This window comes from Triplophysa rosa, linkage group LG1, assembly GCF_024868665.1.
Source record: "Triplophysa rosa linkage group LG1, Trosa_1v2, whole genome shotgun sequence".
In the NCBI taxonomy this organism is placed as follows: Eukaryota; Metazoa; Chordata; class Actinopteri; order Cypriniformes; family Nemacheilidae; genus Triplophysa; species Triplophysa rosa.
Window position 1 is genome coordinate 8,053,609 of NC_079890.1, and position 13,002 is coordinate 8,066,610.

The 13,002-nt window shown below is 41.8% G+C and overlaps 1 protein-coding gene across 1 annotated transcript; it reads left to right on the forward strand.

Moving 5' to 3' along the window:
- Nucleotides 1-2,953: 2,953 nt before the first annotated feature.
- LOC130551689 (extracellular calcium-sensing receptor-like) lies at nucleotides 2,954-4,896 on the forward strand. The gene is made up of 4 exons (XM_057329575.1): nucleotides 2,954-3,168; nucleotides 3,479-3,770; nucleotides 3,896-4,711; nucleotides 4,840-4,896. The coding sequence occupies exons 1-4, from the start codon at nucleotides 2,954-2,956 to the stop codon at nucleotides 4,894-4,896; spliced, it is 1,380 nt and encodes a 459-aa protein (XP_057185558.1).
- The last annotated feature ends 8,106 nt before the right edge of the window (nucleotides 4,897-13,002 follow it).

Below are 13,002 nucleotides of genomic sequence, written 5' to 3' on the forward strand. Positions count from 1 at the left end.
GCTAACTGGAACTGTTCTTTTTTTTCTTTGAAACCGGTAGCTGATGCACAATCAAACTCACATCCATGTCATCCTCTTCTCTGTTGTCCGGTGTGCAATGCTCTTTAAGGTAAGCTCTGCTCAGTGCATCCGCAATGTGTAGCTGCTTTCCTGGAACATATCTCACCTTTAGGCTGTACTTTTGCAGTCTCATCAGCATTTTCTGTAGTCTGGATGGGGCTTTGTGTAGAGGCTTCTTGAAAATTATTTCAAGTGGCTTATGGTCAGACTCCACCTGTACACAGCGTCCATACAGGTATTGGTGAAATTTTTCGCAACCATTCACAATGGCTAACAGCTCCTTCTCGATTTGTGCGTAGTTTCGCTCACTGTCAGTTAATGCTCTGGAGCCGTATGCGACTGGTTGTCCCTCTTGGAGAATCACAGCTCCTAAACCATCTGAGCTGGCGTCAACTGACAAGGTAACTGGCTGTTTCACATCATAATATTTTAACACTGGGGCTGTACTCACTAGAATTTTAAAGCAGTTGAAGCTCTCTTGTTGCTCCTTCTCCCAATGCCAGTGTGTTTCTCCTTCCAGCAGTTTTCTGAGAGGTGCTGTCACTTCTGAAAGATTTGGGATGAACTTTGCCATGTACTGCACCATGCCTAGGAACCTCTGTAGAGCTGACTTGTCCTGTGGCTCTGGCATGTCCTCTACAGCTTTCACTTTTTCTTTATCAGGTTTTAGTCCGTCTTTACTCAGGATGTGACCTATATAGCTGATTTCACTTAGGCCGATCTTGCATTTCGCTTTGTTCAGTTTCAGGTTTATGCTTCTCAATTTCTCTAATAGTTTTCTCAATCTGTGGTCATGTGAGTCTTTGTCTTCACCCCACACCAGAATGTCGTCCATCACTTTAACAACTCCTTCCATTCCTTCCAGATGTTGAGACAAACACCTTTGGAACACTTCGGGAGCCGACGATATTCCAAACGGAAGCCTTGTAAAACTGTACCTCCCTAAAGGAGTGTTAAAGGTTCAAAGTTTAGAGCTGTCGTCATTCAATCGGATCTGCCAGAATCCTTGATTGGCATCCACCACTGAGAACATCTTGGCTTTCGGCATTTCTGCAACTACTTCCTCAAGTGTTTTAAGAGGGTAGTGCTCTCTTCGTATTGCTTTGTTTAGCATATCACCACTCATGCAAAGGCTGAATAAAGGCCATATATGTCCTTGGCTTTTTGTATTCTAGTGTGATTTGTATATACAACGTGGATAACCTGGTATGGTCGCTGGTACGTCACGCGCCACATTTCAGGAAGTTGGGGATTCCTTGAACTGGTACATTCATCTATTTGTACTATATAAGCTACTCGTCATGATCGTTCTTCTCCAGAAGTGGCTTAAACATCTCAAGTCGCATCTAGTTGTCAAGTTGATGGTAAGTCTCTATTTCTATAGGGCTACAAGGAACATCTGGGTAATACGTTACTATTGTGGGAGACTAGAACAACCCGAGCGGTAGTTACCCAATCCACGGAGCTCGCGTTGGTACATTTCGTAGATATCGAGGCTATCAAGGTGACAGGCTACCAGGAACAAATTTATCGCAGAATACAGTCTAGATAAAACAAATACTGTCTTATGAAATTCTATCTTTCAGGTATTCCTTTTTGTTGTATGAGTTGTATCCTCTAAGTAGTCTATAGTCGACAAATTATACCTATTAATTTATTCCCAGGGAGGTGTCAGCAAAACTCGAGTCGCCACTTTATAGAATGCATCAATAGCACATGAGCATATGGCTGAATGGAGCATGACTAGGAAAGACGCGTTGTAGCAAAGTCAAACCTCAAGCAAACTTGCCTTGAACTCGAGTTGGTCTATACATCTAAAAAGTCTGACAGGATTACCACTGCACCTAGTTCTACAGTGGCAAGTTACATATAGTAAAGACAGACACATATTATATTCTGCAAAAGTATAAAATAGGTGAATTAATGAACATGACGAGCTGAGTGAATAGATAAGCCATAGCTTTAGCGGCGCTCGGTCGACGAGACACTACCTATGGCATAGATAGCCCAACGACACCTGCCAGATCCGAAATGTTCACTGAACTGCCATTATGTTTTAAGGAGTACGTGACGTCTTATCTACGATTGTCTTACCTCTTATTCACCTATTATGCCCGAGACATTGAAAGAAGTAGCAAAGAGTCATAGCTCTCTCAATCTCATCTTCGAGCACAGTGATCTGCACACATGAATACGCGAAATTTAATATAGTGCTACAAACAGATAATCATCTGTGCCAAACCAATCAAACAAGACAGAGATAGTAAGACTATGAGTATAATATAGTTATTATTATTATATATATATATATATGATAGTATAGTATATATATATATGCACATATACTGTTGTTTAATATGAAGAATTTTTTCAGTATGTCATTTGTTACAGTCAGTTTTCAACATTTGTTTTAAATCGTGCAACAATACTCAAGGACAATAAAATTATATATATATATAGTTATAGTGGAACAATATACTGTGTTAATATGAAGAAATTTTCAGTATTCATTTTTACATCAGTTTCACATTTGTTTTAATTTTTGCACTGCATTGCACTGTTTTATCTTTAGAGGAAATGAAGGCTACATAAAATTAACAGATAACAATGAATGTAATTTTTTATATGTGCGTCACAACGACTTTTCAGTCGTAAGGAAAACATACTTTAACCGTAAAACTATCTTTAATGAGCTGATGAGTAATTCAATAAAAGCAAATGAAACTACATCGTGCATCAGCTTTAACTAAGTTGCTATTCTCCAAACTACATTTACAAAAAGCATAAAGAGATTTCCTGAGATGCCCCGCCTGCTGTTTAAAGCAACACCCCATACAGTACAATCCTTAATATAAATAACAGAACCGAATTGGTATGATAGCAAGAGAGAGAGATGTGGATCACTCTATGTCTGTACCTGTCCATTAACTGCATTTCTGTAGTGTCAGTGGTCAGTGCAGGCACATGTCGGCTTCAAGGACGCTTCAAGTTGAACGGGATGTATCAGGATGGAGATCTAATACTCGGAGGCCTGTTTGAGGTTCATTTTCTCACAGTGTTCCCAGAACTGAGCTTCAGAACTGAGCCAGATCCACCATACTGTGAGCAGTGAGTCTGGAGCCAAACTGAATAAGGACAGCTGGGCATGAGTGCAAAAAAACAAATTGAAAGAGACTAAAGAAAAATGCTTTTTTAGCAATTGCATATAGTTTTTGTTAGTATGTGCTTTGTTAAATGTAGAAACAAACATGTGCCTTCTGCAAATTAAATGAAAATTATAATTCATGATTGAGGAATCTTAAACAATACTAAAAGTAAAAAGACTGATTTATGTTGGATCTACAATACAGTATCTATGAATTTATTGTATCTTTGTAAATCAAAAATTAAATATCATTTTTCTCTTGCATTTTTTTAGATTTGATATGGCAAGCTTCCAGCAGGCACAGACTATGGTTTTTGCATTACAGGAGATCAATAAAAATCCCAGTCTGCTGCCTAACATCACTCTTGGTTACTATCTGTATGACAACTGTGTAAAGCTCGGAGTGGCATTTCGTGCTGCAACAGCTCTGGTCAGTGGGACAGAGGAGTCCATCTCCAACCTCGACTGTACTGGACCACCACCAGTGATTGCTATTGTCGGGGATCCAGGGTCCACTCACTCCATTGCGATCTCCAGTGTGCTGGGGCTGTTTCGAGTGCCTATGGTAAGATGTAGGCAATATTTTTTAAGCGTTAAAAGCGAATGTATGGATTAATAGACACAATTTTGTAAAAGATATAACACTTTTTTAAGACTTGATTTGATTCATATTTGTGTCTCTTCTATTAGGTTAGCTATTTTGCCACCTGCTCCTGTCTGAGTGACAGGAAGAAATATCCCTCTTTTTTCAGAACTATCCCCAGCGATGCCTTCCAGGTGAGGGCTATGATGCAGATCTTGAGACATTTTGGATGGACATGGGTCGGTCTCCTTTATAGTGATGATGATTATGGAATCTATGCCGCTCAATCCTTCCATCAAGAGGTGCAGTTGTTTGGAGGGTGTGTTGGCTTTTCTGAAATGCTGCCCCGTGATAACAACCGCAGAGATATAAAGCGCATAGTGGAAGGAATTCAGGCCTCTACGGCTAAAGTGGTGGTTGTTTTCTCCACTGAGGCTTATCTGTTGCCCTTGATGGATGAGGTGACTCTAAAGAATGTGACAGGCAGGCAGTGGATTGCAAGTGAAGCTTGGGCCACCTCTCCTGTGTTTCACACTCCACGTCTTCTGCCCGTCCTGGGGGGCACACTGGGCATCGCCATCCGCCGTGGAGAGATCCAGGGACTCCATGACTTTTTGCATTACCTCCGTCCTGACAATAATCCAAAAAACAACATGGTGAGAATCTTTTGGGAGAAAATGTTCGGATGCAAATTTGAAACTGCAGACATAGAAAAAGGAGAAAAGCTGTGTACAGGTCAAGAGGATCTGAGCAGTACAAACACGGCCTACACTGATGTATCAGAGCTGAGGGCTTCATATAATGTGTATAAGGCAGTTTATGCTCTGGCACATGCACTTCATGACCTGATGCAGTGTGAGGAGGGGAGAGGACCATTCAGTGAGAATACATGTGCTGACATAACCAACCTGCAGCCCTGGCAGGTAATTCTATACACAGAAGCACAGCTTATCTTTTACACAACATTTTTTTCTCTATAGCTAGAAAAAACTAATTTAACACAAAATATTAATAAACAAATACACACTTGTCCTCTCTGTAACCTGTGTAGGTGGTCCATTATCTACAGAAAGTGATGCAAAGTGTGGGCATTACGTGGGCGAAGTGAGGAGGAGATGGGATGGGAGGCTCAGATACACGTGGTACACGGTGATCTGTGGAGAGAGAGAGCAGCACTCCTTACAAGGCAGGGGAGGAGTCAGAAGATAGAACGACGTCACATACTGTATAAATATGCATGTCAGGAAATGATCTGGGTTGTTGGTTTTTTGGAGGTCGTCTGACAACCCAAAGCTTTGTTGCAGCTTTTCACATCTGATAAATAAAACCTTATATTACTTTTGAGCAAATTGTCTCTTCAAATTTCTGAACATGCAGGACTGCCTTAAAAATTCTAACTAGTATATACTAGACTTTCAAGTCATACAGCAAGATGCATGTGCAATTCTAGGAAGAGAATCGTGCACCGCCCTGGGAATAATTAAGAGGACTTGTGAGATAAAAGGAGAAACTTCAAAAGATATCCTGAGCGAATTTGAAGATTTCTTTACAGGACTGGGTTGTATTCCTGGAGTCCACCACATTCAGACAAAGCCTGAGGTCATGCCGGTTGTTCATTCTCCCAGAAAAATTCCAGTAGCCCTGAAAGAAAACATTGAAAGTGAACTGAAACGTATGGAAGAGATGGGTGTTATAAAAAAACAGACAGAGCCCACCGAATGGGTAAACAGCATGGTGACCATAGTAAAACCCAACAAAATCAGGATCTGCATAGACCCTCGGGATCTAAACAAAGCAATACGAAGAGAGCACTACCCTCTTAAAACACTTGAGGAAGTAGTTGCAGAAATGCCGAAAGCCAAGATGTTCTCAGTGGTGGATGCCAATCAAGGATTCTGGCAGATCCGATTGAATGACGACAGCTCTAAACTTTGTACCTTTAACACTCCTTTAGGGAGGTACAGTTTTACAAGGCTTCCGTTTGGAATATCGTCGGCTCCCGAAGTGTTCCAAAGGTGTTTGTCTCAACATCTGGAAGGAATGGAAGGAGTTGTTAACGTGATGGACGACATTCTGGTGTGGGGTGAAGACAAAGACTCACATGACCACAGATTGAGAAAACTATTAGAGAAATTGAGAAGCATAAACCTGAAACTGAACAAAGCGAAATGCAAGATCGGCCTAAGTGAAATCAGCTATATAGGTCACATCCTGAGTAAAGACGGACTAAAACCTGATAAAGAAAAAGTGAAAGCTGTAGAGGACATGCCAGAGCCACAGGACAAGTCAGCTCTACAGAGGTTCCTAGGCATGGTGCAGTACATGGCAAAGTTCATCCCAAATCTTTCAGAAGTGACAGCACCTCTCAGAAAACTGCTGGAAGGAGAAACACACTGGCATTGGGAGAAGGAGCAACAAGAGAGCTTCAACTGCTTTAAAATTCTAGTGAGTACAGCCCCAGTGTTAAAATATTATGATGTGAAACAGCCAGTTACCTTGTCAGTTGACGCCAGCTCAGATGGTTTAGGAGCTGTGATTCTCCAAGAGGGACAACCAGTCGCATACGGCTCCAGAGCATTAACTGACAGTGAGCGAAACTACGCACAAATCGAGAAGGAGCTGTTAGCCATTGTGAATGGTTGCGAAAAATTTCACCAATACCTGTATGGACGCTGTGTACAGGTGGAGTCTGACCATAAGCCACTTGAAATAATTTTCAAGAAGCCTCTACACAAAGCCCCATCCAGACTACAGAAAATGCTGATGAGACTGCAAAAGTACAGCCTAAAGGTGAGATATGTTCCAGGAAAGCAGCTACACATTGCGGATGCACTGAGCAGAGCTTACCTTAAAGAGCATTGCACAACGGACAACAGAGAAGAGGATGACATGGATGTGAGTTTGATTGTGCATCAGCTACCGGTTTCAAAGAAAAAAAAAGAACAGTTCCAGTTAGCAACAGAGAACGACGAAGAGTTGAGAATGGTCAGAGAAGCGGTTCAGTCCGGGTGGCCAAACTCAAGAACTAAAGTACCAAAGCCTATACAGCAGTACTGGACGTTTAGAGAGGATCTGAGTCACGCTGATGGGTTATTGTTTAAGAATGGAAAACTGGTAGTGCCAAACAAAATGCGAGGTGAGATGCTTGAAAAAATTCATGAAGCACATTTGGGTATTGTAAAGTGCAAAGAAAGAGCTCGAGACGTCTTGTTCTGGCCAGGGATGTCAAAGCAAATTGAAGAAATCGTCAGTAAGTGTGACGTCTGCAACAAGCACAGAAATCGCAATCACAGAGAACCTCTCATATCACATCCAGTGCCGGAAAGAGCTTGGGCAAAAGTCGGTATGGATTTGTTTCACTTCAGAGATGCGGAGTATCTTCTCTGTGTGGACTACTTTTCCAAGTATCCAGAAATCGCCAAGTTAAATGACACAACAAGTAAGCAAATCATTGCAGTTCTCAAATCAATGTTTGCCAGACATGGGGTGCCAGATGAACTGTTTTCGGATAATGGAAGACAGCTTGTAAGTGCTGAAATGCGTGCGTTTGCAGAGAGCTGGGAATTCACACATACTACCTCGAGTCCAGGATTTCCACAGTCAAATGGTCAAGCAGAGAGAGCAGTACAAACTATAAAAACTCTGCTGAAAAAAGCACAAGAACGTAACAGAGATCCTTACATTGCTATTCTTGAGTACAGAAACACGCCGTTGGATGGAATAGGCCTTTCCCCAGCACAGCTACTCATGGGAAGAAGATTGAAATCAAAGATTCCAGTGACAAAGAAACTGCTGATGCCTGAAATTTTCAAACAGGTGCGTAACAGACTGAGCAACAGACAGGTCAAACAGAAACAGCACTTCGATCGTGGGAAAAAAAAGTTACCGGAACTGAAGACAGGAGAAGAAGTGAGAATGAGGGAGGAAAAAAACTGGAAACCTGCAGTAGTTCTCGACAAGCTTGAACAACCAAGGTCTTATATTGTTCAAACACCAGACAACCGCACCTTCAGAAGGAATCGAAAAGACTTGCTGAAAACAAAAGAGTCTTAGAATTCTTCAATTCAACATGGTGATGTGGAAGACTTAGCAGTTGCTTCACCAGGGTCAGAGTTCATTACAGAGCAAGAAACCACTGGAAGCGGAGACAATAATGTCAGTGCAAGATGTTCAGCTTCTGTGAAGGATGAGAATTCAACAGTGAGAAATGGACAGTTTCACTCATTAAGTGATGAGAGACTGTCAAGATTTGGTAGACCTATTAGAGTGCCTAGTAGATACCGAGATTAAAATAATAAATGTAAAATAATAATTAGCAAAAGCAAATACTGTGGGTATTAGGTTCAGTAATGTTGTTGTGCTGAAATTAGTTTCCAGAAATGTTCTTTAAAAAAAAAAAAAAAAGGAGATGTCACGTATGTATATACTGTGTTGGAGTAACCACAGTGTGGCGCTGTGACTCCAGTGTTGTTGATATACGGATACACAAGTAAAACAGACTATGCAGTTCAACCACATGCGGTCTCCTTTGATCAATACGTTACAGCTGGTTTTGTGGTCCAAGTTATCCCCTTTAAATGCTACGGAAGTTAGAAACGTGTATTAATGTGTATGTAACTTTGGAGACGGTCCCTAAATTCACGAATATCAAACGTCCAACCTCAAGCAACGAACTTAAGTGTGTCCATACTTAATACTTAATTTGTAAATACGTTCTTGCATAATTTGGCAAAAACTAAACAAGAGTTTAAAATACTATGAAAACACATGCCTCTTGTTCTTTTACTTTGCGTTGTTGGCGTTTACCTTTTTTTCCCCCCCAGACGGATGGCGCCGTTTAAAACCATAGCAAGGGACATCAGCAGCACATCACGCGCATGTCATTCCCTGCCCCGCACTGATGTCCAAGAATGTCACAGTCATTAAATAAATTAAGTACTAAAAGGAAATTTCCAAATAATGCCTCTAAAGTTGGATCCACAAATTATAAAAATAGCGTCTTAATTGTTTACAATAGTGTTTTTGATTCGGTACTCAAGGGGCCCCCTGGTGGTTTAGAGGCCCTACGCAACCTGCGTAGTCTGCGTATAGGCAGGATCGGCTCTGAGTACATTGGTTTAGTTTAAATAAATATGCTGGTCCGCTACATGACAATCCCTTACGAAAACTAATCATGGTTTTACTACAGCAACCATATTTTTGTTGTTGTTTTAACTGTAAGAAAAACGTGTGTTTTGTTTGTTTAACTGTAGGCCTGTAATTTTCATAAGGGATTGTCAACGTAGCTGACCAGCACACTTATTTAAACTAAACCAATGTACTCTATTACGATTAGTGATTTCAGGAAAATAAAGCAGCTCAGGATGATTCTCACGGAGTTTTTCACTTGCGCGTTAGGGCGCCACCTGCTGGCCGCCAAAACTAGCTCGTTTGGCTGCAAATGCACAAATCACTTTTGCACCATATATCACACAGATATGTGGTGCAAAATGAGAGTGTGTGCGAACTTGTGTCAGAGACTCGCAGCAGTAGATTCAAGCAGTTGTAGTTATGTTCTTGTGTTTGTGCTAGAACAATGTGCAAGAATAAAACCTTTAATTTGTGACAAAATATTTGACAAGCATTCAACTCTCATTGCATGAATTCACTTACTGTTTGCGGATGTGCAAAACTCGTCTGTGAACGCACGTCTTTTGGTGCAGGTGTGTGAATGTGTTTTGCACCATATTTACTGCAGCATTTGTAGCAAAAAATGAGAGTGCACGAGTATCTCAGTTTGTGATTTGTAGAATTGGATTTGTGCACTTGCACTGAAGGATTCAAGAAGGTGTAACTGTAAAAAGTTTGCAACTTCAAATTTTGACTACAACTTTACTGATACACATGTGTGGCCGACCTCTACAACTACAAGTTCCACTCTCACAGGTGCTCAGTAGTTTTGCACCAAAAATACCTTCATACGAACTTCCCATCACTATGTCCTTCACATAACGCGAGCAGTTGCGTCTTCTGGAAACAGCGCGCAGCACAGAGCACCGGAGATATTGCGTGTGGACACTGAAACAGCGCAATGATTGACAAGATGACAGAGACGAGCGCAAAAGAACGTTTGTTAATAAAAATAATAATTTGAGCTTTCAATGTAAGTGAGTTTGTCTTTGTTTTACTTTAATGTTGTTTTCATAAAATGTGAACCACAAACTAAAAATGCTTAAAGCAAGGGGAAAATCCAAAGTTTTTTTGTCATGGTCGACAAAGATGAGAGAGACCCAAATGCGGGGAAAACAAGCTTTATTAGTAATAGGCAACAGTCAATAATCCAAACAGCCAGGGAATGCTCAGTCGTGGGAAGCAGAATGATACACCACCGGAACGGTTGAGACCTCCGAAGAGCGTCGAGAGTCCACCGCCGGGGTAAGAGGTCAGTCGTCTGGGTTCGAGGGTCTTCCTCGAACCAACTCTCACGAGGAGAGAGAAGTGGTAGGTCGTGGCGGAGATCACGACCCTGATGCGACCGTAGTGACGCCAACGTGATGGGAGAGAGGTGAGAATACACTGGAAAGGCTAAGGACAATAGAGTCAAGAGACGCACGTTTGTGAAAGCAAAACGACTAGAGGGGCTATGGCTGTGGCTGTGGCTATGGCTATGGGTGCGTTTACACTTGGCATTAACATGCGACCTGTATCTGGATGTTGTCCACATACACATTGAAAAGACAAGTGTAAACGCGCTTCTGACGGAATGTCATCCGATCAGCGTGTCCTGATCCAGAGGTAGTCGAGGACGCATTGTGATCGGATATCAGTGTAATGTAAACGCAATCCAGACAGTTTATCTACATTTACCGGTACAATTTCACAGAAAACCCCGCCCGCTATCATTATTCTCTCGTCTGTCTGAAGCCTCTCAGACTGCGGAGCACCTGACAAATGCAGCGGAAAGTTTACTCTTGCTCACGAACGTTGCACAGTCGTTCGTTTTCCCACGAAATTATCATGGATACTTTAACCTACAGAGGATTTATGTCAAATCACACGAGATGTTTTACTTGACCACTTCAGCTGTATCATCGCTGTATTTGTGACTGCCATGAATGGCGTTGACTCGCACACACAGCGCCAGCTTAAAACGCATCATTTGTTTATTTTCATGTCACAGACACGAATGGCAACACTATACCAGCTTGTTTCTAACATACGTTTGTGTATTTACTGTAGCCTATACGGCGTAATCAACTGTCCGGTTCCCCGAGGACTGCTGCCGCTTGTGTCTCGTACGGCTCTCACTAAATCCTTGGTGTTTCGAGTCTGACGGCATCACCCAAACGTGTTTTTTCATCTTTTTTGAGTCTGCCGTCATCACCCAAACGTGTTTTTTTCATCATCTAAACTACCTATGATTGTTAAAATTGGTTAGAGTAAGGTTAGGGTGTGGGTTAGGGTAAAGGTTTCGTAAGACTTGAAACACCAAAGATTTAGTCAAAACCAACAAGCCACGCCCACGGATCTGACTCGAAAGTACCGTCCCCGAAAACAGATTAAGCGGCAGACGGGCAGCTTGAAACGGAGCTCTGAATACACCGTATATCATTTACACACAGAAACAAGATTGTATAGTGTTGCTAATAGCTGATGTCAGTAAGCACGCTATTTAGGGCGCAGACCAAAGAAACGACACGCTGTCGCTTTCAGCCGAACCAACCCAAATACACGAGAACGATGTAAGTGCTCGCTTTTGATCATAGGAACTTCGGCCTACTTATGTGATTATTTTATGTGTCTGTGACATGAATAAACAAATGATGTGTTTAAAAACACCGTTAGAGTCTGTGTGTGTGTGCGCACTAGTGAAACCCGCCACAGCACAAGTACAAAAGCTGTTGTTTGTCATTTTACAAACGTCCTCTGCTTATACTTTCACATATAAGATCATTAATCGTTTTAACCATGGTTTACTTCCCACCGCTGCCTCGAGTTCAACATGGCTGCGTATCAAATGTGTAACATGCTCATCCTCCCCGTTATACGTGTTGTGTGAAATCTCCCCGAACCGGGGCTATTTTTAAATTGCAAGCTTATTAAAATAATGGGCGGGAAACTATAGAGATCCGATCACATTATCCAGATGTGGAAGCCACTTGTTGACAAGTGTAAACGCGCTGTGTCCTGATTGTCTGAAGATCCGATCTGCTTGTTCGGATCACCGAGATCGCATGTTAATGCCAAGTGTAAATGCACCCTATATGTGCGCAACAGCAGCACCTAACAGCAGCAGCAGCAGCACCTAACACCTAACAGCAGCAGCACCTAACACCTAACAGCAGCAGCAGCACCTAACACCTAACAGCAGCAGCAGCACCTAACACCTAACAGCAGCAGCAGCACCTAACACCTAACAGCAGCAGCAGCACCTAACACCTAACAGCAGCAGCAGCACCTAACAGCAGCAGCAGCACCTAACAGCAGCAGCAGCACCTAGGTCAGTCTGAGGTGGAAACACACACAACGGTCAGACACAGGACAAGCAACATCGAGGGATTATAAAGGAAACCTAGATGGGCTGGAATAGTCAACAGGTGTGGGACAATTGCGGGAACAAGCGGGCTTAATGAGGGAAGTGAGAACAGGAGTGTGAGAGCTGAGTGGAAAAACACCAGTGCAAGGAAAGCCCTAACGGAGACACGAGGGCGGGAACAATGACGCAGACTCCGAGCACGTGGTCAGCCGTCAGTAGACGGTTTCCACGTGCTCGACAAAAACAAGACCGTTCCCGTGCAGACAATTACCCCGACCTGACTCGTGACATTTTTATTTATTTGCGTTATAATATCTGTTATCTATCTTATTTCGTTTTTTCAATAAAATTATAAATGCACAGTAAAGGTATGTTTAACATAGGCTATTTTATTGTTGTGTTTTTATTAAATATTAATGAACCACAAACTAAGCATTCGTTTTAAAGTAGGCCTAAGTGGAAAAAAAACAAAGACCGTTTGTATATTTGCGTTATACAACGCGAGTAGCCTATATCACGTGATACGTCTTATACTGATAATAATAAATAATGTTAATACTTTTTGTTGAAGAAAAGGGAATAATCTAAATGTATAACTTTAAAGATCAAAATAAGTTTATTTCCTCATCAGCACATCTATGGGCTACAACTCGATTGTTACTCATATTTGCGATTTTTAAAGAAGTTTTTTTGTTAAAG

Coding starts and splice junctions, on each gene's coding strand:
- LOC130551689 (XM_057329575.1), top strand. CDS start 2,954: ATGTGGATCACTCTATGTCTGTACCTGTCCATTAACTGCATTTCTGTA. Junction 3,169..3,478: donor GATCCACCATACTGTGAGCA/GTGAGTCTGGAG, acceptor GCATTTTTTTAG/ATTTGATATGGCAAGCTTCC. Junction 4,712..4,839: donor CCAACCTGCAGCCCTGGCAG/GTAATTCTATAC, acceptor TAACCTGTGTAG/GTGGTCCATTATCTACAGAA.